The sequence below is a fragment of the Thalassophryne amazonica genome, chromosome 2, assembly GCF_902500255.1.
Source record: "Thalassophryne amazonica chromosome 2, fThaAma1.1, whole genome shotgun sequence".
Lineage (NCBI taxonomy): Eukaryota > Metazoa > Chordata > Actinopteri > Batrachoidiformes > Batrachoididae > Thalassophryne > Thalassophryne amazonica.
In genome coordinates, this window is record NC_047104.1 from 147,834,596 (window position 1) to 147,859,700 (window position 25,105).

At 40.9% G+C, this 25,105-nt stretch overlaps 1 protein-coding gene across 1 annotated transcript in view; it reads right to left on the reverse strand.

Moving 5' to 3' along the window:
- LOC117504370 (serine/threonine-protein kinase BRSK2-like) overlaps positions 1-25,105 on the reverse strand; it is a 175,379-nt gene that overhangs the window by 98,171 nt on the left and 52,103 nt on the right. The window contains exons 5-8 of the mRNA XM_034163836.1: positions 15,682-15,715; positions 14,705-14,773; positions 8,547-8,693; positions 2,942-2,973 (exon numbers count right to left, since the gene is read on the reverse strand). Coding sequence (XP_034019727.1) covers positions 2,942-2,973; positions 8,547-8,693; positions 14,705-14,773; positions 15,682-15,715 — 282 coding nt within the window. The remainder of the gene's footprint in view (positions 1-2,941; positions 2,974-8,546; positions 8,694-14,704; positions 14,774-15,681; positions 15,716-25,105) is intronic.

Here is a 25,105-nt window from a genome sequence, read left to right on the forward strand (position 1 = left end):
TGCAAAAGGTGGACTGATTTTTAGGGGCGGACTGTTCGGTCTGTGACACCAGGTCTGGATTGTGTCTCGGTATTTCACTTTATATAGGTTTTGAAGGATTACCTCAAAACTACTTCACAGATTCACACCAAATTTGCACCACAGATAGATATTAGGGCATGGAAGACTCCATTAAATGTTGCAGGTAATCTGGATCTGGATTCTGGATTAAGTTTCACTTTACATAGGCTTTGACGGATTACATCAAAACTACTTTATGGATTCTCACCAAATTTGCACCACATATACAGTACATATTACACCATGGAATACTCCATTCAGTTTTGCAGGTGATCTGGATCTGGTTTGGCAAATGTCAGAAATCTATGATTGCTCTTGTTACATATGTATTTTACATATATATGTTTCAGGTTCAGACAGCAGAATTTGACAAAGACTTATTCATTCATTCATTCATTCATTCATTCATTTTCTATACCTGCTTATTCCAATTAAGTGTTGGGGAGTGGAGTCTACCCCAGGAATCACTGGTACACCCTGGACAGGATATCAGTCTATTTAAGGGCCACATATGGAGAGACAGACACGTTCACGCGCTCACTCACACCCTGCAGTCATCTGATATTTTCCAAGCCACCTAATCTGCATATCTTTGGAAAGAAACCCACACAAACACAGACAGAACATGCAAATGCCACACAAAAAGGACCAGGTGGGAAGCGATCCCAGGACCTCAGGACCTTCTTTGGCAGAGAGCGGGAGTCACTTTACTGTTAATGGCACTGCCCATTTGTGTCTGAAATGTCGGTGATAGATGCCAGTGTGTGGACAGACAGGATGCTCTCCACTCAAATTCATTTGTTATGCCAGAAGAAATGAGGCAAAGCTGATTAAGTTCTGCATCCAAAGTTCCATTTATTTAAAAGTACACTCTAAGACATGGAAATGGTTCTTAAGGTGGTAACTGTGGTTCACTGTTTCATTGTAAAGGGTAAAAATCATTGCTGAAAACAGTGTATCAATGTTGAAAGGTGCCAAGCCCATAACCTGCTGGAGTGCAGCATTAGTTACAAAGTATTTAATAATAAAAACAACAATAATAATAAGAGCAATCTGAGATTTCTGACGTCTGCCAATCCAGATCCAGATCACCTCCAAAATCCAGTGGAGTCTTCCACACCCTAATATCTATCTGTGGTGCAAATTTGGTAAGAATCCATGAAATAGTTTTGACATAATCCGTCAAAGCCTTTATAAAGTGAAATCTTGATCCAGAATCCAGATCCAGACCCAGATCACCTCCAATTTAACCTAAAATTGAATGGAGATGTCATGGTCTGCTTTTTCTGTCTCCTTCCTTTTTTAACCTAGTGTAGTTTGTGAGTTTTCCCCCAGATGGTGCACTCAGAGCTGAATCACACCTGCTGTGCATCACCGCCCATCACCGCAACACACCTCCCATGCATGAGAGGCTGATAAACAGCAGACTACTTAATCCCCGCTGTGACCTTGACCGCGTGTTCCTGGTGCTTCCAAGCACTTAAGACTTCTGAGCTTCCCACAGCTACACTCCAGGTAACTGGTCAACTCTCTAATTCCCGTATTAGAGCGAACTGTCTTTTCTGGTGTTCCAGACACTTTCCTGAGTGGCTCCCATGCTACCCTGGCTCCTGGTTCCTGGCGACCTGCACAGCAACATCACTTTGGAACTTCTCAGCTCCCTGCTCAGAGCGCGACTCTGCTTCATGCCAGTTAAGTTCCTTCTCGTACTCAGTGGGATCCCGTTCTCACTCATCCCTGTCTGTGACTGTGCTATGATAAAGAACTGAAACCTGCACCACCCTAATTTCCAGTGCTACAAGCGGGCCCGGCCTTGACTCAGCAAGCCATCTAACCAGCATTGCTTAATTGTTGCTTTTTGTAAAGAAATCTCTTTTCGTTCATAACTCGTTCTGTTCCTTGCTCCCCTGCATGTAAATCCATCCCAAGTACTGGTCTGGTCCCGTCCGGATCTCTAACCTTAACAGGAGACTTCTATTGCCTAATATCTATCTGTGGTGAAAATTTTGTCAACATCTGTGCAGTAGTTTTGACCTAATCTTGCTAACAGACAGACAAATAAATAAATAAATGGCTAGTAAAAGTACGTCTCTTCGGCTGCTCCCTTGTTTGCACTCGGGGTCGCCACAGCAAATCCAAGGTGGATGTGGAGCATGTTATATTGGCACAGGTTTTACGCCAGGTGCCCTTCCTGACGCAACTCCACATTATATGGAGAAATGTGGCAGGGGTGGGATTTGAACCCAGAACCTTCTTCACTGAAACCAAGTGCATCCTTGGTGGGTGTAATAATAATAATAATAATAATAATAATAATAATAATAATAATAATAATAATAATGGGTGGCATGGTGGATCAGTACTGTTGCCTCACAGCAAGAAGGGTGTGGGATCGCTTCCCACCTGGTCCTTTCAGACCATTTTCCCATTCAGTTGAATGGGAAAGTGGCACTGGGATGAGATACTGGGACTGAACTGTGATTTTTATGTACTGTTACACCTGTTTTTGGACATATAAGTCACACTGGACCATGTCAGAAGACTTCTCAAACTACTAAAAAATACATTTTACAACAACAGACTTTGTCCATAAAATTACTCAAACACAACATCACTGGAAGCATACTTTCGGTTTAACAGGATTACTGCTATATGAACTCTGAAATATGTCCAACAACAATCAAATGATCAAAGGCGCGATGGGGGTCTTGCTGTTTAATTCAAACTCTGACTGCATGGTCCTTTTTCTTCTCATATTTGCAGAACTCTCATTAAAAATGGTGGTGGAGTATTACTGTATTAGTTGCAATTGCATTTGTTGTCTCATGCAAACACAGACCAGCATTTTGTATTGAGAATGTTGACAGTCAGTAATACTTACAGGTACCACATGTGCTTCTGGATCTGCTCTAACTGCAACAGAAAACAGAAGACAATAGAAGAATTGTTAATGACTGTTTTGTTTCTGCAGGAAAGTGGAAATGGAGACGGACCACCAGTGTGGCCCAATCAAATCAAATCAAATCAATTTTATTTATTTAGCGCCAAATCACAACAAACTGTTGCCCCAAGGCGCCTTATATTGTAAGGCAAGGCCATACAATAATTACGGAAAAACCCCAACGGTCAAAAAGACCCCCTGTGAGCAAGCACTTGGCAACAGTGGGAAGGAAAAACTCCCTTTTTAACAGGAAGAAACCTCCAGCAGAACCAGGCTCAGGGAGGGGCAGTCTTCTGCTGGGACTGGTTGGGGCTGAGGGAGAGAACCAGGAAAAATACATGCTGTGGAGGGGAGTAGAGATCAATCACTAATGATTAAATGCAGAGTGGTGCATACAGAGCAAAAGGAGAAAGAAACACTCAGTGCATCATGGGAACCCCCCAGCAGTCTACGTCTATAGCAGCATAACTAAGGGATGGTTCAGGGTCACCTGATCCAGCCCTAACTATAAGCTTTAGCAAAAAGGAAAGTTTTAAGCCTAATCTTAAAAGTAGAGAGGGTGTCTGTCTCCCTGATCTGAATTGGGAGCTGGTTCCACAGGAGAGGAGCCTGAAAGCTGAAGGCTCTGCCTCCCATTCTACTCTTACAAACCCTGTGAACTACGAGTAAGCCTGCAGTCTGAGAGCGAAGCGCTCTATTGGGGTGATATGGTACTACGAGGTCCCTAAGATAAGATGGGACCTGATTATTCAAAACCTTATAAGTAAGAAGAAGAATTTTAAATTCTATTCTAGAATTAACAGGAAGCCAATGAAGAGAGGCCAATATGGGTGAGATATGCTCTCTCCTTCTAGTCCCTGTTAGCACTCTAGCTGCAGCATTTTGAATTAACTGAAGGCTTTTCAGGGAACTTTTAGGACAACCTGATAATAATGAATTACAATAGTCCAGCCTAGAGGAAATAAATGCATGAATTAGTTTTTCAGCATCACTCTGAGACAAGACCTTTCTAATTTTAGAGATATTGCGCAAATGCAAAAAAGCAGTCCTACATATTTGTTTAATATGCGCATTGAATGACATATCCTGATCAAAAATGACTCCAAGATTTCTCACAGTATTACTAGAGGTCAGGGTAATGCCATCCAGAGTAAGGATCTGGTTCGACACCATGTTTCTAAGATTTGTGGGGCCAAGTACAATAACTTCAGTTTTATTTGAGTTTAAAAGCAGGAAATTAGAGGTCATCCATGTCTTTATGTCTGTAAGACAATCCTGCAGTTTAGCTAATTGGTGTGTGTCCTCTGGCTTCATGGATAGATAAAGCTGGGTATCATCTGCGTAACAATGAAAATTTAAGCAATGCTGTCTAATAATACTGCCTAAGGGAAGCATGTATAAAGTGAATAAAATTGGTCCTAGCACAGAACCTTGTGGAACTCCATAATTGACCTTAGTCTGTGAAGAAGATTCCCCATTTACATGAACAAATTGTAATCTATTAGATAAATATGATTCAAACCACTGCAGCGCAGTGCCTTTAATACCTATGGCATGCTCTAATCTCTGTAATAAAATTTTATGGTCAACAGTATCAAAAGCAGCACTGAGGTCTAACAGAACAAGCACAGAGATGAGTCCACTGTCTGAGAGCATAAGAAGATCAATTGTAACCTTCACTAATGCTGTTTCTGTACTATGATGGATTCTAAAACCTGACTGAAACTCTTCAAATAGACCATTCCTCTGCAGATGATTAGTTAGCTGTTTTACAACTACCCTTTCAAGAATTTTTGAGAGAAAAGGAAGGTTGGAGATTGGCCTATAATTAGCTAAGATAGCTGGGTCAAGTGATGGCTTTTTAAGTAATGGTTTAATTACTGCCACCTTAAAAGCCTGTGCTACATAGCCAACTAATAAAGATAGATTGATCATATTTAAGATCGAAGCATTAATTAATGGTAGGGCTTCCTTGAGCAGCCTGGTAGGAATGGGGTCTAATAGACATGTTGATGGTTTGGAGGAAGTAACTAATGAAAATAACTCAGACAGAACAATCGGAGAGAAAGAGTCAAACCAAATACCGGCATCACTGAAAGCAGCCAAAGATAATGATATGTGTTTGGGATGGTTATGAGTAATTTTTTCTCTAATAGTTAGAATTTTATTAGCAAAGAAAGTCATGAAGTCATTACTAGTTAAAGTTAAAGGAATACTCGGCTCAATAGAGCTCTGACTCTTTGTCAGCCTGGCTACAGTGCTGAAAAGAAACCTGGGGTTCTTCTTATTTTCTTCAATTAGTGATGAGTAGTAAGATGTCCTAGCTTTACAGAGGGCTTTTTTATAGAGCAACAGACTCTTTTTCCAGGCTAAGTGAAGCTCTTCTAAATTAGTGAGATGCCATTTCCTCTCCAACTTACGGGTTATCTGCTTTAAGCTGCGAGTTTGTGAGTTATACCATGGAGTCAGGCACTTCTGATTTAAAGCTCTCTTTTTCAGAGGAGCTACAGCATCCAAAGTTGTCTTCAATGAGGATGTAAAACTATTGACGAGATACTCTATCTCACTCACAGAGTTTAGGTAGCTACTCTGCACTGTGTTGGTATATGGCATTAGAGAACATAAAGAAGGAATCATATCCTTAAACCTAGTTACAGTGCTTTCTGAAAGACTTCTAGTGTAATGAAACTTATTCCCAACTGCTGGGTAGTCCATCAGAGTAAATGTAAATGTTATTAAGAAATGATCGGACAGAAGGGAGTTTTCAGGGAATGCTGTTAAGTCTTCAATTTCCATACCATAAGTCAGAACAAGATCTAAGATATGATTAAAGTGTTGAGTGGACTCATTTACATTTTGAGCAAAACCAATTGAGTCTAATAATAGATTAAATGCAGTGTTGAGGCTGTCATTCTCAGCATCTGTGTGGATGTTAAAATCTCCCACTATAATTATCTTATCTGAGCTAAGCACTAAGTCAGACAAAAGGTCTGAAAATTCACAGAGAAACTCACAGTAACGACCAGGTGGACGATAGATAATAACAAATAAAACTGTTTTTTGGGACTTCCAATTTGGATGGACAGACTAAGAGTCAAGCTTTCAAATGAATTAAAGCTCTGTCTGGGTTTTGGATTAATTAATAAGCTGGAATGGAAGATTGCTGCTAATCCTCCACCTCGGCCCATGCTACGAGCGTTCTGGCAGTTAGTGTGACTCGGGGGTGTTGACTCTTTTAAACTAACATATTCATCCTGCTGTAACCAGGTTTCTGTAAGGCAGAATAAATCAATATGTTGATCAATTATTATATCATTTACTAACAGGGACTTAGAAGAGAGAGACCTAATGTTTAATAGACCACATTTAACTGTTTTAGTCTGTGGTGCAGTTGAAGGTGCTATATTATTTTTTCTTTTTGAATTTTTATGCTTAAATAGATTTTTGCTGGTTATTGGTGGTCTGGGAGCAGGCACCGTCTCTACGGGGATGGGGTAATGAGGGGATGGCAGGGGGAGAGAAGCTGCAGAGAGGTGTGTAAGACTACAACCCTTACTTCCTGGTCCCAACCCTGGATAGTCACGGTTTGGAGGATTTAAGAAAATTGGCCAGATTTCTAGAAATGAGAGCTGCTCCATCCAAAGTGGGATGGATGCCGTCTCTCCTAACAAGACCAGGTTTTCCCCAGAAGCTTTGCCAATTATCTATGAAGCCCACCTCATTTTTTGGACACCACTCAGACAGCCAGCAGTTCAGGGAGAACATGCGGCTAAACATGTCACTCCCGGTCCGATTGGGGAGGGGCCCAGAGAAAACTACAGAGTCTGACATTGTTTTTGCAAAGTTACACACCGATTCAATGTTAATTTTAGTGAGCTCCGATTGGCGTAACCGGGTGTCATTACTGCCGACGTGAATTACAATCTTACCAAATTTACGCTTAGCCTTAGCCAGCAGTTTCAAATTTCCTTCAATGTCGCCTGCTCTGGCCCCTGGAAGACAATTGACTATGGTTGCCGGTGTCGCTAAATTCACATTTCTCAAAACAGAGTCGCCAATAACCAGAGTTTGATCCTCGGCGGGTGTGTCGCCGAGTGGGGAAAAACGGTTAGAAATGTGAACGGGTTGGCGGTGTACACGGGGCTTCTGTTTAGGGCTACGCTTCCTTCTCACAGTCACCCAGTCCGCCTGCTTTCCCGGCTGCTCGGGATCTGCTGGAAGGAAACTAACGGCGGCTAAGCTACCTTGGTCCGCACCGACTACAGGGGCCTGGCTAGCTGTAGAATTTTCCATGGTGCGGAGCCGAGTCTCCAATTCGCCCAGTCTGGCCTCCAAAGCTACGAATAAGCTACACTTATTACAAGTACCATTACTGCTAAAGGAGGCTGAGGAATAACTAAACATTTCACACCCAGAGCAGAAAAGTGCGGGAGAGACAGGAGAAGCCGCCATGCTAAACCGGCTAAGTGCTAGTAGCTGCGCTAAGCTAGCGGATTCCTAAAAACACACAAAGTGAATAATGTATAAATAATTTAGAGGTGATTCAGCAGACAGAGTGCTTTAGTTAAGGCACGTGAAGATTACACTGTGAAACAAATCGTTATCTAGATCAATCTAACTGCCAGATTAAACAGCTAACAGATACAGCAAAACACCGCTGTGCTCCGGAACAGGAAGTGATACAATACCGCAATGATAGTATATATAGTGCACTGGGATACCAATTAAACAACTGCAAATTAGATTCAGAGTTCACACAACACCTCAGCATTGGCAGGGGCTACAATAGGATGCAAATTTGGAAGGATTACAAATTTGCACTGTATTTTCACATACCGATATTCATATAATACAAATACACAAAATATAAATGGAAATACTTAATCTTTGTCTTGTGTGTGGTGGTACAGTGATTTTCAGATTTCATTAGGGTTGGGAATTCAACCTTCAGCTTCGAGGACACACAGACGCGCACGCATGCACACACACACACACACACACACACACACACACACACACACACACACACACACACACACACACACACACACACACACAAATAATAACCAACCAAACAAACAACACACAAAAACCCTCATGAAGTGTGATTATGCACTATAAAAGATAAAAATGAACCAAACATGCTTTCCTTTCCTGCTTGAAAAGTTGTATTTCTAAATTGTATAAAGCTTTATATAACATTGCATAATAACACTTAAACACAAGTTTTACTGATTTATTCATCATGACATCATAGCAAAACTTAAGCGAAAACAAGTTGTCATATGAACCTTTTTTTTTTTTTAAATATCTTTTCTATCTATTCTTAGCTAAAAACACTTCCTTGGCCTGAGATGAAAAGATTTTCTGCAGAGCGCTGTAGCTGAAGGCAAGTCTTGGTGCAGTACTGCCTAATTTAGCTCGAGCAGCCCCTTAGGCAACAGCTCAGACTGCAAAAGGCAAAGTGAGTGTGAGTCAAGTGATGGAACATTTTGAGCTCCCTGCTGCTCTGCAGCCTGGCCTGATGCTGAGGTACGGAGCTCACCGTGAGTCTCTTGCTGGCGTCCACTTCAATCATCCCACGCAGAAGGTTCTGGCAGTCTGGAGGGATGAAGTGAGGCATGTGGAATACTCCCAGCTTCACCTTCTCCAAAAGATTCCTCAGGTTGTCGTCGTCAAATGGCAGAGCACCCTAGAGACAAAGGACAGGAGATAACATCAATCCACAGAAAGACATTCACTGCCTGAAATAAACCACTTACATCAGAGAAGAATTCTGCAAACTTTGCAACTGTTTTTGTTGCACATTTGTTTCTTCCAGCCACAGTCATCTGCACCTCAAAACAAGTGCTCTTTCACAAGAATAATCTGTCAATTATTTTTTCATTATTGTTTATTTCTGACAATATCATTCCATACTTTCATTATTACCTCCGGCAGAAATGTAATGTTGCCCACATTCTTGCACATGGGTGGGTAACGTCTACACCTGACTTGTGTATAATGTGTTGAGGTTTGCTATGTTATGACTTGTCACTGGGTACAACGGGATTGGATATTATATTTGGACTACAACATATTCATGGGAGCGTTGTAGCAAATATAACCTATATAATCTGTAACACTGTTAACATGGATGGAGCCCCCAAAGCAGAGAACAAGGTATTCAGACAATAGCAACAGTCTTTGTAGTTCTAGCAGCAGCTGAGCAGCCCACAAAAGCAAACAAGAAATTTAGTTAATAGGCAAGCAATTGGGATAGACAGCATAAGTAATCTGTGTGCAAAGGTAACTGCAAGTGTCAAGCAAAAAAGCTACGTTACAGTGTGTATGGAAAGTATTCATAGCGCTTCACTTTTTCCACATTTTCTGTTAAAACCTTACTCCAAAATGGATTAAATTATTTTTTCCTCAAAATTCTACACATAATACCGCATAATGACAATGTGACAAAGTTTTTTTTTGAGATTTTTACCAATTTCTAAATAAATAAATAAAAAAACCTAGGAAATCACATGTACATAAGAATTCAAAGCCTTTCCCATGAAACTCAAAATTGACTTCAGGTGCCTCCTGTTTCCACTGATCATCCTTGAGATGTTTCTACAGCTTAATTGGAGTCCACCTGGGGTAAATTCAGTTGATTGGGCATGATTTGGAAAGGCATAGACCTCTCTACATAGGTCCCGCAGTTGACAGTGCACGTCAGAGCACAAACCAAGCATGAAGTCAAAGGAATTGTCTGTAGACCTCCGAGGCCAGATTGTCTCAAATCTGGGGAAGGATATAGAAACATTCCTGCTGCTTTGAAGTTCCCAATCAGCACAGTGGCCTCCATCATCCATAAATGGAAGACGTTCAAATACACCAGGACTCTTCCTGGAGCTGGCCGCCCATCTAAACTGAGCGATCAGGGAGAAGGGCCTTAGTCAAGGAGGTGACAAAGACCCCGTTGGTCACTCTGTCAGCGCTCCAGCATTCCTCTGTGGAGAGAGGAGAACCTTCCAGAAGGACAACCATCTCTGCAGCAATCCACCAATCAGGCCTGTATGGTAGAGTGACCAGACAGAAGCCACTCCTTAGTAAAAGGCACATGGCAGCCTGCGTGGAGATGGCCAAAAGGCCATGAGAAACAAAATTCTCTGGACTGATGAGCCAAAGATTGAAGTCTTTGGTGTGAATGCCAGGCGTCATGTTTGTGCGGCAATGCACCATAGGAGTTCTGGGTTTTAAATGTTGTTACTGTGGTTCATGTTAGTTTAACAGTGTTGTTAATGTTATTGATTTTTATTGTGTTTTTGTAGTTCAATTGGTTTAGTCAGTTTAGTTAAGTGTCATGTTGCTGTTGCCATGAGTGAAAAGAATATGGTCATTGATGTCTTCTGCCACCACCTCTGTCTGTGCATGTGAAAAATTAGAGCACGTACTTGTGACAGAATGTGGAAAAGACACACATGAGCGCAAGTGCTATCGTGATTTTGAGGAAGTAGGCAGTGGGCATAAAAATGAAAACTGCATCAAGTGGAAAGTGGCAGTGACACTGCTTTGGTCTGGGTGTAACATAGTGCCCTCTATTGTCTTAAAAGACTGCCAGAAAAGACTTTTTAATTAAAAAAAAACAAAAAAAACACTGAAAAAAACAACACTAAAAACTGTTGAGCAGAGTGTTTGACCTAGAAAAACTGCCACAAAGAGTGGGAAAAACACAAAGCAGGCATCACGCTGCTTTTTCACCATCCTGATCATCTAACACGCTGCCACTGACATCTTCCACTTGTCATGTAAATGGCCTGTCAGGTGTTCACTGAGAGATAATCTGGTTGTATGACAAAGAGGACTAAATGCAGATTTGGGGGAATCATCCGTCATCTACTTGTGATGACAAGGTCTGGTATTGGAAGTTCTCCAGCTGGAGAGCGCATTCTATGATCTGATGATGAATATTGTTTTCTTGCACATGCAAAATGAGCCAGATGGTCAGTTACACTGCGTGGGTAATCAAAGCAACAGAAGTGGAGAGATTTATCTTCATACGATGGACATGTTACAAATGTCCTCCATCTTTGTTAAAACATGCACAGACATGCATGCATACATGCACACAGTACACAAATAATACTTTACTGACTAGCCACTTGTCACTGTCGAATTACAATGTGACTGTGCTGCTGAGTGTCTGCACTACACAGCAACGCTAAAGGCACTGGTGTCTTGACTCTGATTCATACATTTTATACGTTGGACGAGATGCAGTGGCATTTTGGTGACAATTGTGAAGCAAATTTAATTGCAAAGCAATCTGGCAATCTTCACAAATCCACTCTTAGAGGCAACAGAGTGTATAAACCTACACATTCTCACTCCTAACCTGTTACATTTGAATGTTTCATCAGTGCCCCTTTGCGTCACTATGTGATGGGTTAGGTAGCCCCATCACATCATTCTGTTCAGGGAAACTGTTCCAAGATCAGATGTCTTTTTGTAATGAGAGACAAGACTGGATAATACAAACACATTCCCTTCAAATGCTAAAACGGTTATTCTTCAAGTAAACAGACTCGCCTCTGGAGCTGGAACAGTTATGCTGCGTTCCATTTGCCTCAGAAGTCGAAAGTAGTGACTTAGAATGATGTCACACTCGAGGTAAATGGGTTCCACACAACACTGCAAGTCAAAAAATAAGCTGGACATCTCTTAAAATGTTGAATATGGAGTTCTAAAAAAATTTCAGTCCACCACAGAGACCTGATGGAAGAGAACTGATGGTGTAGGAGTTATATTAGTGCTTTATTTTACTGCTTGGTTTGTAGTGCCATGCAACTGGTCATTGCTGTTGGCACCATCTACCAGGTTAGCCAATATTAGCACCACCAGTTGATAAAAAACACATTATGTGGTTTGTCCACAATCAGCAGTCAGACAGTACTGTGTGCATGATTTATTAAACCACACACACAAAAAAGACAGAAATACTATAAAAACAGCAAAAACTACAGCTTTCACTGCTGTTGCTGCTTGAAGCAGATATCCAAGATTGTAAACTTGGTGCATGCAGGGTTTGAATGAGTTGATAAGCTGGGATTGCAATTTCAAGGGGTATTCCCGGGGGGGCTTTGCACGCCACAGGTTACGTGCACACTCAGCTGCAGGTCAACTTTAACCTGTCACCATACGCTTAACTGTGAAAACAAGCCATCTCAACCCCTCTTTCCTATGTTTTTTGCCATTATTCCGCTATTACACCATGGCTCGGGTTAGAAATAGGAAGTTTTGAAAAAAAAAACACACAAAAAAAAGTGCCACTAAAATATTACTCTTTTCATTAAGGAAGCCATTACCACACACACACAAAAAGCAAAACAAAAAAGAGTGAGCTGGATTTTTCTCCACATTCACATAGCATTATTAACTTAACAACAAAGTTAATGATGAATAATATCACAAAGCCGCACACAACGGGACCACAAAAAAAAAGAGAGAGACTGCTCTTTTTTTCACAATCACATAGCAGCGTACACAACATTCAATAAAGTTAATGATGAATAATATCACAAAGGGTAGGTTTAGAAATACTGAAATAAAAAAATTAATTTTTCTAAATATATATTGTACCGGAGTATTTGTCTCATCTGCCCCCCCCCCCCCCCCCCCCCCCACACACACACCCCAAAAAAAAAAAAAAACATTATGAAGAGGAAAAAAACCCAGGTCGGTTTAAAATTTGCTTTTACTTTTGAAACGTGGTGCTACCACTTAATGTAACAAAAAGAAAATGAATTTAGCTGTCACATTATTCACTTATAATGCAAACTTCACATTAGCAAGCAGAAGCTGAAAGGCTAATTATAGTATTGTAAGAGGCACAAAGAATGCAAACATAAACTGCTTCTTGTCACTACTGAACAGATGCCAAAGTGTTGCTAAACATGTGCATGTTTCCCTCACTAACTGTAAATTAACTTTTGAAAATGACTGGCTGTCATACAAATTGCACACAAGTCAAGTGCCGAGTAGTATGAAGGTTATTCTCTCATTATTCAGCAGTGTATGGTTATTCCCTATATTTATTAATGAGGGTTGTCTTTCATTTTGAGAGCATGATTTATTACATTTTGCTCATTCTCTTAGAACCACCATGTCATCCGAATGTTGATTTTCTTTTTCTTCTTGTTTTATAGTGGTTGGCATCTGGCTTAATGGTCTGTTACCTCCACCTTCTGATCCACCAGAGTGTGGCTCAGACTGTACATCATTCAGATCAGTCTACAAGAACAGCGTGCCACATTTGTAGATGTGCTGTCTTGTAGTCATAGATGATAATATCGTATTTTTGGCATATAACTTGCTTCAACATGTCTGTCGTAGAACCAGCCAAAAAACAAAAAAGAGCATGACTTATAGAAATGATTGTGTGTGATTGCCAGCCAAAGAACAATGTGCAGGTCCACTATAAGTTCTCACGCACGGATCATGCGCTATCACCGAACAGAGAATAATGTCTCACGGCAGCTCCTCAAATTCCCTGACAATTCTGGCATGTTAGATAGAAAGCCCATTACCTCCTGAAAATAATGTATTCTGATTTTTTCCAATGCAAGAAATACATCTGAGCCATCACTTTAGAATGAAGCTCAGAAGCTTCATTATCAGATGAAACACTGTTCGTTTCACTCTGTCGGCCATCGGATTGTTTTTGCTTTTCCTAAAATGTACGTCACATGCTGAGTAAGATGTTTTCTGGAAATGCACCTACTAACTTTCTAAGCAAGAGGAATAAATAGCAATAAAATACATCAGTGACCACTAATTATTACCGCATGTGCATGAATAGACTTACAATCATGAATACTTTGATGTTGTGTTGCTAACTGGGATGTTAAATAACGTGCAACATGTCCTTTTCATAGTTTTTGGTATTTGGCCAGGTCTGGGATGATGCTCTGGTACTGCACATTGCTGCATCCACAGTGTGCTGGAACAGCGCTGGGTCTGGGTTGTCAAACAGACATGCACTCTATCCCCATCTCTTGAAAGTAGCCAAATTGCCTGCCACAGGCAGGTGATATCTTATACATTTCCTTGGCCTTCTACACTTGCTGGGGTCCTCAAAACTGAGGCATTTGTACGCTGGATCACGCTTTGGGAAATGCATCATATGGCTGCAATGTCATGTCATTCTGTCACACTGCAAGTAGTACAGCTCATCTGAGTCTTCCTAAGGAACTGTACATTTGATAAGTTGCAGAGACCACGTAGCAAAGACATCTCGTCATTACCTTGAGGGGAAGTGATGGTCTAGTGGTTAAGCGTTGGGCTTGAGACTAAAGGATCCTCGGTTCAAACCCCAGCCTGACCGGAAAATCACTAAGAGCCCTTGGGCAAGGTCCTCAATCCCGAAGTTGCTCCTGGTGTGCAGTGAGCACCTTGCATGGCAGCATCCTGACATCGGTGTATGAGTGTGTTTGTGTGAATGGGTGAATGTGAGGCATCATTTTAAAGTGTTTTGAGCACCTAATACAGATGGAAAACTGCTATATAAATGCAGTACATTTACCATTATTTACCATTTACAGTCTGTAAAAAACTTTACGATTAACAAATGAGACTTTGCCTTCAACATCAGGAGTTAACTATTGATTTCCTTTTGAGAAAGAGGGCTAATTTATTTTCAGCTCTCTTGATACCATAGCAGCTGCCACTCACCACTAAAAGTGCAAAGAGGATGACTCCACAGCTCCACGCATCTGCTTTCCTCCCATCATACTTCTCTCCCTGTCAGAGGCAGAGAGGAATCAGTACATCACAGATTACAGCTGAAAGATGTGCAGCATTCAGTCTGAAACTGCTTCCTGAGCTGCAAATCACTTGGTGGGAAAAAACCCCATGAATACTGATACTATGTAATATTTGCAATTTGTGTCATTAAAGCCACTGTAGAAATATAGACATTTTCTAATGGTACATTTTCATTTTACATTTTTGAAATCTCATTTCTCTTTTTTTCTGGGTTCTTAAAATGTCTCTTGCGCTGTGAATCATTCGGCATGCTGTGTCGATTTGCAAAGGTTTTGTTTTTGGATGCATCATCTCACTTTGCAGCATGTGCATTGTTGAATCAAATTGCTGCATGTCCTGGAGGCCATGTTAGTGTTTTCTGTGTTTGTAACTTTTTTCTCATTTTGCAAGACATTTTTTTGATGGACTTACCTGTTGTTGAACTCATGCAAGTGTTTTTTTTTTTTAATGTGTTAGTGGTTTCTATATTTGCATGTGCTGTCTTAATTTGGAAAAGTTGTGGTCTCTTCCAGACACCATAATTTCTTATTGATAAATTTCAAAATAAAATAAAAAGAGATGTGTAAAAACAGTGCATTTCAAGAATAATCAAAATAACTTGAAAAGTTTAAGGAACACGAAATGGCCTCAATAAATACAAGCTGAAAGGAGAAAACAAAGGAAAGATTTTAGACTGGAAATGTATTTATTTATTTATTGACACACTGGTGAAGACCAAACCTATCACTCAGGGCATTTAAATCAAAGGATTCTGGTGCTGAAAACATTTGCATAGTACAGAGAAAAAGAAAAGAAATGGATGTAGAGATGACGGAGACATGATGTGAGAGCCATTCTACAGTTGGGGCTGATCTTACTGTATGAAAGAAAGAGAAAGCACTTACCCTGATGACCTCTGGGCAGGCGTAATGTGGAGATCTGCAAAAGAGGGAAAAGGGTTATACAGGATAAGATCTGTGATTAACACAGCCACAGCAAATAATCATCAGCCACACCTAGACCACTGCACAATAACCTTCTGGTAAAAAAGAAAACAAACAAACAAACAAACAAACAAAAAAACAAACAAACAAGAAAAAACAAAAACAAAATATATATATATATAAGTATTCACAGGCTTTGCCAGCTCAAAATTGAACTCAGGTGCATCCTGTTTCCACTGATCATCCTTGAGATGTTTCTACAGCTTAAATGGAGTCCATCTTGGGTACATTCAGTTGAGTGGACCAAATTTGGAAAGGCACACACCGGTCTGCATATAAGGTCTCACAGTTGACAGTGCATTGGACAGTGTCAGAGCACAAACCAAACATGAAGTCAAAGGAATTGTTTGTAGACCTTCGAGACAGGATTGTCTCAAGACACAAATCTAGGGAAGGGTACAGAAACATTTCTGCTGCTTTGAAGTTTCCAGTGAGCACAGTGGCCTCCATTATCCATAAATGGAAGACGTTCAGATCCGCCAGGACTCTTCCGAAAGCTGGTCGCCCATCTAAACTGAGTGATTGGAGAGAAGGGCCTTAGTTAGGAAGGTGAACAAGAACCTGCTGGTCACTCTGTCAGAGCTCCAGCATTCCTCTGTAGAAAAAGGAGGACCTTCCAGAAGCACAACCATCTCTGCAGCAATCCACGAATCAGGCCTGTAAAGTGGTCAGACGGAAGTCACTCCTTAGTAAACAGCACATGGCAGCCCACTTGGAGTTTGCCAAAAGGCACCTGAAGGACTCTCAGACCATGAAAAACAAAATTCTCTGGTGATGAGACAAAGATTGAACTCTTTGGTGTGAATGTCAGACATGTTTTGGATTAAACAAGGCACCATCCCTACAGTGAAGCATGATGGTGGCAGCATCATGCTGTGGGGTTGTTTCTCAGCAGCAGGAACTGGGAGACTAGTCAGTGGTGATTGATGGAAAGATGAATGTAGCAATGTACAGAGACATCCTGGATGAAAACCTGCTCCAGAGCGCTCTTGACCTCAGACTGTGGTGACAGTTCATCTTTCAGCAGCACAATCACCCTCAGCATATAGTTAAGATATCAAAGGAGTAGCTTCAGGACAACTCTGTGAATGTCCTTGAGTGGTCCAGCCAGAGCCCAGACCTGAATCTGATTGAACATCTCTGGAGGGATCTGAAAGTGACTGTGCACTGACGCTCTACATCCAACCTGATGGAGCTTGAGAGGTGCTGCAAAGAGTAATGAGCAAAAGTGTCCAAAGATAGGTGCACCAAGCTTGGTCCATCATATTCAAGAAGACTTGAGGCTGAAATTGATGACAAAGGTGCATCAACAAAGTTTTGAGCAAAGGGTGTGAATACATATGTGCATGTGATTTCTTAGTTAATAAATTTGCAAAGTTGTTGTTTATGTTGTTGTTGTTTACCAAAGCTATGGCAAATAATTCCACCTATGTCTGGCAGAATTAGCCTTTTTCTGGCAGATTTAAACACAAACTATTCAGAATGCTAGCATCCATTGTGAGGGAACCCCTCATTGTTATGATGTGAAAGCGAGGCTGGGGTCATGTGGTTTTATTTATATTCTGTTGCCAAAGGGAATTTCCCAGAAACAATGCGGATCTGACAGACAACACCAACAAAGCAGATACTGTTTTCACTTTTGGCCTTCAATGGAAGAAAAGAAAAGCGAAACAACACAGGAAATTTTACAGTTCGGTCACAGACGTTGACTCCAGTTTCCTCCCATTCGTTCCTCATTTGTTTTGTTGTGCATTTTCGATTTTTGAGACATATTGCTTTAAGTTTTCTGTCTTGACGCTTTGATGTCTTCCTTGGTCTACCAGTATGTTTGCCTTTAACAGCCTTCCCATGTTGTTTGTATTTGGTCCAGAGTTTAGACACAGCTGACTGTGAACAACCAACATCTTTTGCAACATTGCGTGATGATTTACCCTCTTTTAAGAGTTTGATAATCCTCTCATTTGTTTCAATTGACATCTCTCGTGTTGGAGCCATGATTCATGTCAGTCCACTTGGTGCAACAGCTCTCCAAGGTGTGATCACTCCTTTTTAGATGCAGACTAACGAGCAGATCTGATTTGATGCAGGTGTTAGTTTTGGGGATGAAAATTTACAGGGTGATTCCATAATTTATTCCTCAGAATTGAGTGATTCCATATTTTTCCCTCTGCTTGGTCTAAAAAAGTAACCGTTACTGACTGCCACAATTATTTTTCCTGATTTCTTATAGTGTTTCTTAAAGCCAGAAAGTTGACATTTGAAATGACTTTAGTTTTGTGTCATGTCTGTGATCTGCTTTTTTTCTACAAAATTAAACAACTGAGTGAACATCCTCCGAGGCCGGTGATTCCATAATTATTGCCAGGGGTTGTATATTGACTAATAATGATACAGTGACCATTTTCAAATTATGCAGTATTCTAAGTATCACACAATACTCTTCCCCAAATTATGCACTATACTTTCCACTTACATAAGCACACTACAATTCCCATCTATTTTTTATGATTCCAACCCATTTAAATTTATAAGCTGTTTACTGATGGTGACTGAGTGGTTGTAACTTCGATGCAGTGATTGCCAAAGTGCTATTATTTGGTCAGAATTGTAATTTCCTTCAAAGACTGTTCCAGTGTAAAAATATGTAATGCAATTTTTACATATTGCATCCCAAAATAATCACAAACAGCTGCTGACATCCTTTGCGTGAAAGACAATGTATCAAAAGATATTGTGCATAAAGAGGCTTTAACATGATAAAATTAGTTGTCTTCCACTTTTTAATAGTTATGATCAATAGTAGCATTTGCTGTCATGTAGTGACGCATAGTCAGTATGGTAGTTTGACTTAAAATTGCAATTGTGTTTCTTGTAGGAACACAAAGCAGGGGGCAGAGTAGGTTCTGTGCCTGACCGGTAGTTTAGTCGGGACAACAGCTGAGTCTGCACATCGCTGAACAGAGTGAAAGTCACTGACAAGCTTAACGGTATGTGAGGGAACACGTTTGCTTTCTTGAATTCCGTGAAAAAGAGCTGGAAGCATTTTTACAATAACCTAATGGAGTCGTGCAATACAGGGAAAGATATGGGAGAAAATGTCCAGAAATACTACAAAAATGCACAGCAGTGACATGGACAAATAATGAATGTCGTGACAGAATCCATCAATCAAATGAAAAAGATCTATGTCAATGTCATATAACAAATAATGAAAGTTTATGAGTGCAATGTAAGAATATTTACATGAGATGAAAAATGGAACATTCCATCTTTCAGCACATGCAAATATTTTTCCTCTGCAGAAATGGAAAGCATTCATTATTTGTTTTATATAACACCTAAAATATATCTGCATCCTTGCTATTTGTTTCTTCTCAGAACAGTTATACAACAGCAGGCTTTGTGTTCAATGAGCAATAGTTGAGGAGCAAAGCGGTGCTCGCTGAGCTCAGTAGCACATGTGGAAACACACAGCATTTCTCAAACCAACAAAGAAAAAAAATGTGATACACTAAAAAAAAAGAAAAAAGAAAAAAAAAAAGGCTCTTTGGATGAATTTCCATACCATACCAACTTTATCTATGAAGCACTTTAACACAATCACTGGTGACACAAAGTGTTGCACACTAAAACATCCATTAAAACACATTTGAATAAATAAATAAGAAGTACAATTTAAAACCTAAGTTTCACTGGGGCAGAAAGCCAAGAAGAAAAAATAGGTTTTTAAACAAACTTTAATAATGGGCAATGAAGGGGCCTCTCTAACAGAGAAGGGTAAGCTGTTCCATAATTTAGGAGTAGCAATAGAGAAGGCTCTGTCCCCTCTGAGCTTCCCTCTGGATCTCGGTACTTCCAGAAGCAGCTGGTCAGCTGTTCTAAGAGACCGACATGTTACATAAGGATGAAGAAGCTCAGAGAGGTAAGGCGGGGCAATACTGTGAAGAGATTTAAAAATGACCGTAAGAATTTTAAAATGTACCCTAAAGCATACAGGCAGCCAATGAAGTGAGGCCAATACAGGAGATCAAAACAGAGGGGTCAGAATCAGGAGCTGTGATAAGAGCCCTGATGTTGGCAACCTATTCAATAAAAAAATGCAGAAAGTTATTGCACATATCAGGAGTAGCATCCAAGCAGACATTGTGTGGAACACTTAGTACAGAGTCAAAAGGGTTAAATAACACACATGGATTATGCCTGTTGGAGGAAATAATATTTGCAAAATATTCCCTTTTTGCCTCTTTAACTGTACTCTGATAGTGGTGCCAGCAGTCTTTTAAAAATTGAAGAGCTGATAGGTTTTAGTCATGCTCATGCTCCCAAGAATCACTTTACTGAAAAAAGTCTGAAGGACCTAAAGGACATGGTTAGATGGTGAGGAGCTTTTCCAGGCATTTGAGAGGCAAATAAAGAACAATGCTTAAAAAGGCAGGGGGGTCTGGGGGGAGCAGAGCTCCCCCAGAAGGTTTTTGCCATGCTAATGCTCCCCTGAAGCATTATAAAATAAAGTCTGAAGGACCTAAATAACAGTGAGATGCTGACGAGCTCCGCTCGTTCATGTCTGCGACATTATGGGACGAAAATGGACAGTAAATAGAACCAAAATACATGGATGCATGACATCGCTCACACGAGAAAAATAATGAATACCATGTGATATGCAATCCGCCAATCAAATGAGAAGACTCTATTCCAGTGTCATGTAATACCAAATAAGGATGGCATGAGAGTTTTGGTAGAAGGGCTGATCTGGAAATTTAGTCTTAATTGGCCTCAGTTTCATTAAACCTTGCAGGACTTGACAAAACACCTACTAAATCTTACACGATGCTGCAGCAAGTCTATGGGGAAGAAACAATGTCAGAAACACGTGCACTTGATTCAGGTCAGATCAGATCTGGGAGCATCCACTGGTGCTGCATCCACGTGACAGAAATGCTGCATCATGCTTTTGCCTTTAAATGGGGCAAGAAATTTAGAGAGGGGTAGAAATAGGTTGAAGATGAACTACGATCTGAAAGACCTTCAAAGAGGACAAAGTGAGTGTGTGAAGCAGGCGTGCACAGATTGTGGGCTCAGTGTGGATACTTGCTGATGTGGTTTCCACCAACAACAGCACTGTCTGTCATCACAAAAAAAAAAAAAAAATCTTGAAATACGCAAGGTGTGCTCAAATATGGTTATCAAGCCACCATCCGTGGACCAGAAACAGCAAAGAGTCATCAATCAAGATAACAATGAGGACCTCAAAAACAATTCAGAGCTGCTTAGTCGAGTCGTTACAAGCAATAAATTGTGAATATTCAAGTATGATCCAAAGACCAAGTGACAGTGTCACCAAACACAGATCAAGTAAGGATGGTGAAGTCAAAGCCAAAGATAAACACCAAGATCATGTTTTTTTTTTAAACATCATAGGGCATTGAGAGGTAGCTCAGTGAGAAAAGTACTTACACTATCAAGACCTCAGTTCAATTCCTGGCTATGCTACCTGCCTTCATCTGTGTGGTCTCACGCCACCTAGCTATACCAAACTTGGTTAGGGAAGTAACCTGCATCAAGCTGGCATCCTGTCAAAGGGGGAGATGTGGACTACCATTCGCTTCACACTACAAAATCCATAAATAAGGAGTGGCACCAATGGACCTCAGGGCCACTAGGACTTCTTCTACTTGTATGGTATTGTCCACTTTGACTTTCTACTAAAGACTCAAATGGTGGAAAGTCAAAGTCAATGTGTGGAAAATGGGATCATCCGACACTTCATAAGATCAGTTGGGGACAAGAGATCTATGGAAGAACAACACCTAGGTACTCCACCATCACATTTTCCCCATTCATAGTGTCCTGAGCTTGTCACAGTTGTATGTGGCTGAGTACATACAGTTTAACATCATGCCTGGACAAAATTCTTTGCAAACATTTAAATCCCTCATGCCCTGAACAGGCTAACGAGGTCTTGGGGGGGGAAACAATTCCTCTGTACTGCTCATTATACTGATGATACTGTTGTATCATCACAACTGTTGCTTTATTTTTAGTTTATACCATCGTCTTCTCACAGGTACCACTTCAGTATCATGACCTGAATTAATTAAATGAGCTAGAGTGCCAAGGACCCTGTGGGTTACCGATTCAAATAAAGCCCAAGGCAGAAATGGTCATTTTCGGCATAGAAATGAGGGCCATTTCCAAACGAACAAGTCTACGCAAATAATTTTGGGATGGGAACAATGGCAATGACAATACTGTGCCCTTGTTAAATTAAAAGAAAAGCTATTGGGCAGTTCTTGAGAAAATTGGGTCCAAATACCCAAATTGGCTGTTTTCGTTAAAAATGGCCACCATTTCCAAATGAACAAATATATGTCTATAATTTTTTGAAGTGAAATACGTCAACGACCCATATTACCCATATTATGCCCTTGCTAAATTAGAAAAAAGTTATCAGACAGTTTTTGAGAAAATTGCCTTTAGGTGCTGAAAAAGGCTATTTCCCGCTGCCATTCCCAAACAAGCAAATCTACGAATATGATTTTTAAACAGGAACAATGTCAGTTACCCATAATATGCCCTTGCTAAATTAGAAAAAAGTTATCAGCCAGTTTTTGAGAAAATTGCCTTTAAGTGCTGAAAATGGCTATTTTCAGCCACCATTTCCAAGCAAGCGAATCTACGAATATGATTTTTAGACAGGAACAATATCAATTACACATATTATGCCCTTGCCAAATTAGAAAAAAAAGTTATCAGACAATGTTTGATATATCACAATAAAAGTATAACAGTGATGACTATGATGACTGCAGGGGTGGTGGCCAAGTGGTTAATGCACTTGGTTTCAGTGCAGAAGGTTCCGGGTTCAAATCCCACCCCTGCCACATTTCTCCATGTAATGTGGAGTTGCGTCAGGAAGGGCATCCGGCGTAAAACCTGTGCCAATTCAACATGCAGATCCACCTTGGATTTGCTGTGGCGACCCCGAGTGCAAACAAGGGAGCAACCGAAGGGATTTACTAAAGTGATGACTATGATGACTACGACGGATACTGCACCACGACATAGGGTGCAAAACATAGGGTTACCCAATGAGCAAACAGCTCTATAGGAAAAGATCAGGGCTTCAGTTTAGTTACATCTTGGATTAGACAGCATGATGCCAGTGCTTGTCAGAGTCAGAATTTTGGTCATGTGGGTGATATTATCCTATAACTAAACCATTGGTAAGGCTAGAGTGCCATTGATTCTTGGTGCCATTCATTCATTCATTCATTCATCTTCTACCGCTTAGTCCAATTAAGGGTCGCGGGGGGCTGGAGCCTATCCCAGCAGTCATAGGGCGCAAGGCGGGGTACACCCAGGACAGAACGCCAGTCTCTCGCAGGGCCACAATCAGAAATAAATTTATTTCACTTTTACAAATGGTGCAACAATTATAAATAATAGTATTTTGATTTTAAGGCAGGACACTTGTGTGCTGTGCAACAGTCTTAGAACTCCTACAGGTCCCAGAAGACCTAAAGACAAGCACAACAAAGCCCACAGTTTCACCAAAATAAGTTATGATTGGTATGTATTTAATTTTGAAGTTTCATACAAAACACCAGACATTAATTTAATTTTTCTGAACTCGAAACCTTTTGCTGAATATGTTTCATCTTAACATTAGATATTTTTTTCTTTTAATGCCACCAAGAAGGTTATCATTTTGCTAATGTCAGCTGTTTTGTTATCAAGACTGCATGAAGCCATTTTTGCATATCTTGGTTGAAAAACACTAGCTTCAGTATGAAGAAGGTTACAATGATTTTGGAGCAAATCTGGTAAAACTGGCAAAATAATGAAGTTGGAAAATAATGATTAACATTCTGAAAACAGGAGCGATGTGCCCTAATGGCAAGTCAAAACAAGTCTGAGAGCATGGACTGGTACTGTGCTTTTCCACCACTTTGGGTCCTGGATGGCAACCACTCAGGCAGACAACCGGTCCAACCCAGTGTGTGGAAAATAACCATCTATCTGCTGTAGACAAGTGAAGTGTGACCATCTCCTTTCCCTTCGCCAGCCACCATGGGTCCTCATGCATAGATGTGCAGGATCGTGCATAGAGAATCACGGGACATGAACAAAATGTCAAAGCTGACATTACCTCACAATGCAAGTGATGCTCATCTTATTTTCATCTTATTCTATGACTCAAAGCCCAATTGATACAAAGTCATTCTAGACCAGTAGGCAAAAGCACCTTAAGTCAGTGGTTATTGTCCAAGTCTCCCACCCATACAGTAAGGCTCGTATCCCACTGGGCTGTGACAGCATCCGCGAGGAAACTTGCACAGTTTGGCGCGAGGTTCACAGCTGTCCACCGTCACCTCACCTCAGTCGCAGGACTTACGCCCACGCGCAAATTTCTGCGATGAACTCCCTCAACAAATTGACAGGTGGGCACCTTGTACCCCTCACCATGTCATCTGTGTGACTTGGAACATGTGCAACATGTGAGACAACTCGTGAGGGGTTGACACACACTTTCCCTTTTATATGAGCCGAGAGGAACAGCACTTCTGGAAGTGACTGAACACTCCAGCAGCCTCCAGGCACACCGCTCTGCAGTCGGCTGGCACCCACTTGATGTGCACATGTGTGCAAGCTGGACGTGTCCTGTCCGGCCACAGACGAGCTGCGTGGACTGGCTTTATTGTGCATATTTATTTAAATATTTATTTTTCTGAGGAAAGAAGTGAAAATTAAGTTTAATGTTCCTGGTCAGTACACACCCACCGTGCACGTGCGGTGGACTGGATGCATGAGCTTTTTTATTTATTTTTTTTTTTACATTTTTTTTTGGGGGGGGTCCACCCTGCATGTAGGCATTTGAGAAATACGAGGTCTGTGAGAAAAGTATTCGACCTTTTTATTTTATGCAAAAAATATATGGATTTGATTCATATGTTTTTACGTCAGCCAAGCTTGAACCTTCGTGCGCATGAGTGAGTTTTTTCACGCCTGTCGGTTGCGTCATTCGCCTGTGGGCAGGCTTTGAGTGAGCACTGGTCCACCCCTCTCGTCGTTTTTTCATTGCGAGGAAATGGCGGAATGATTTGGGCTTTGTTCCATCAGAATTTTTTCAGAAACTGTTAGAGACAGGCAGCTGGAAACCATTCGGAAAATTCACATGGCTTTCGGTGAAAATTTTATGGGCTTCACAGAGATTAAGGAGTGTTACTACCGCTTTAAGGACGGCCCACAATGGCGCATGGCGCACCACGCTCCGAGCCGCGATCGACAGGCAGAAACCACCATTTCATTTCTAAACGGATGG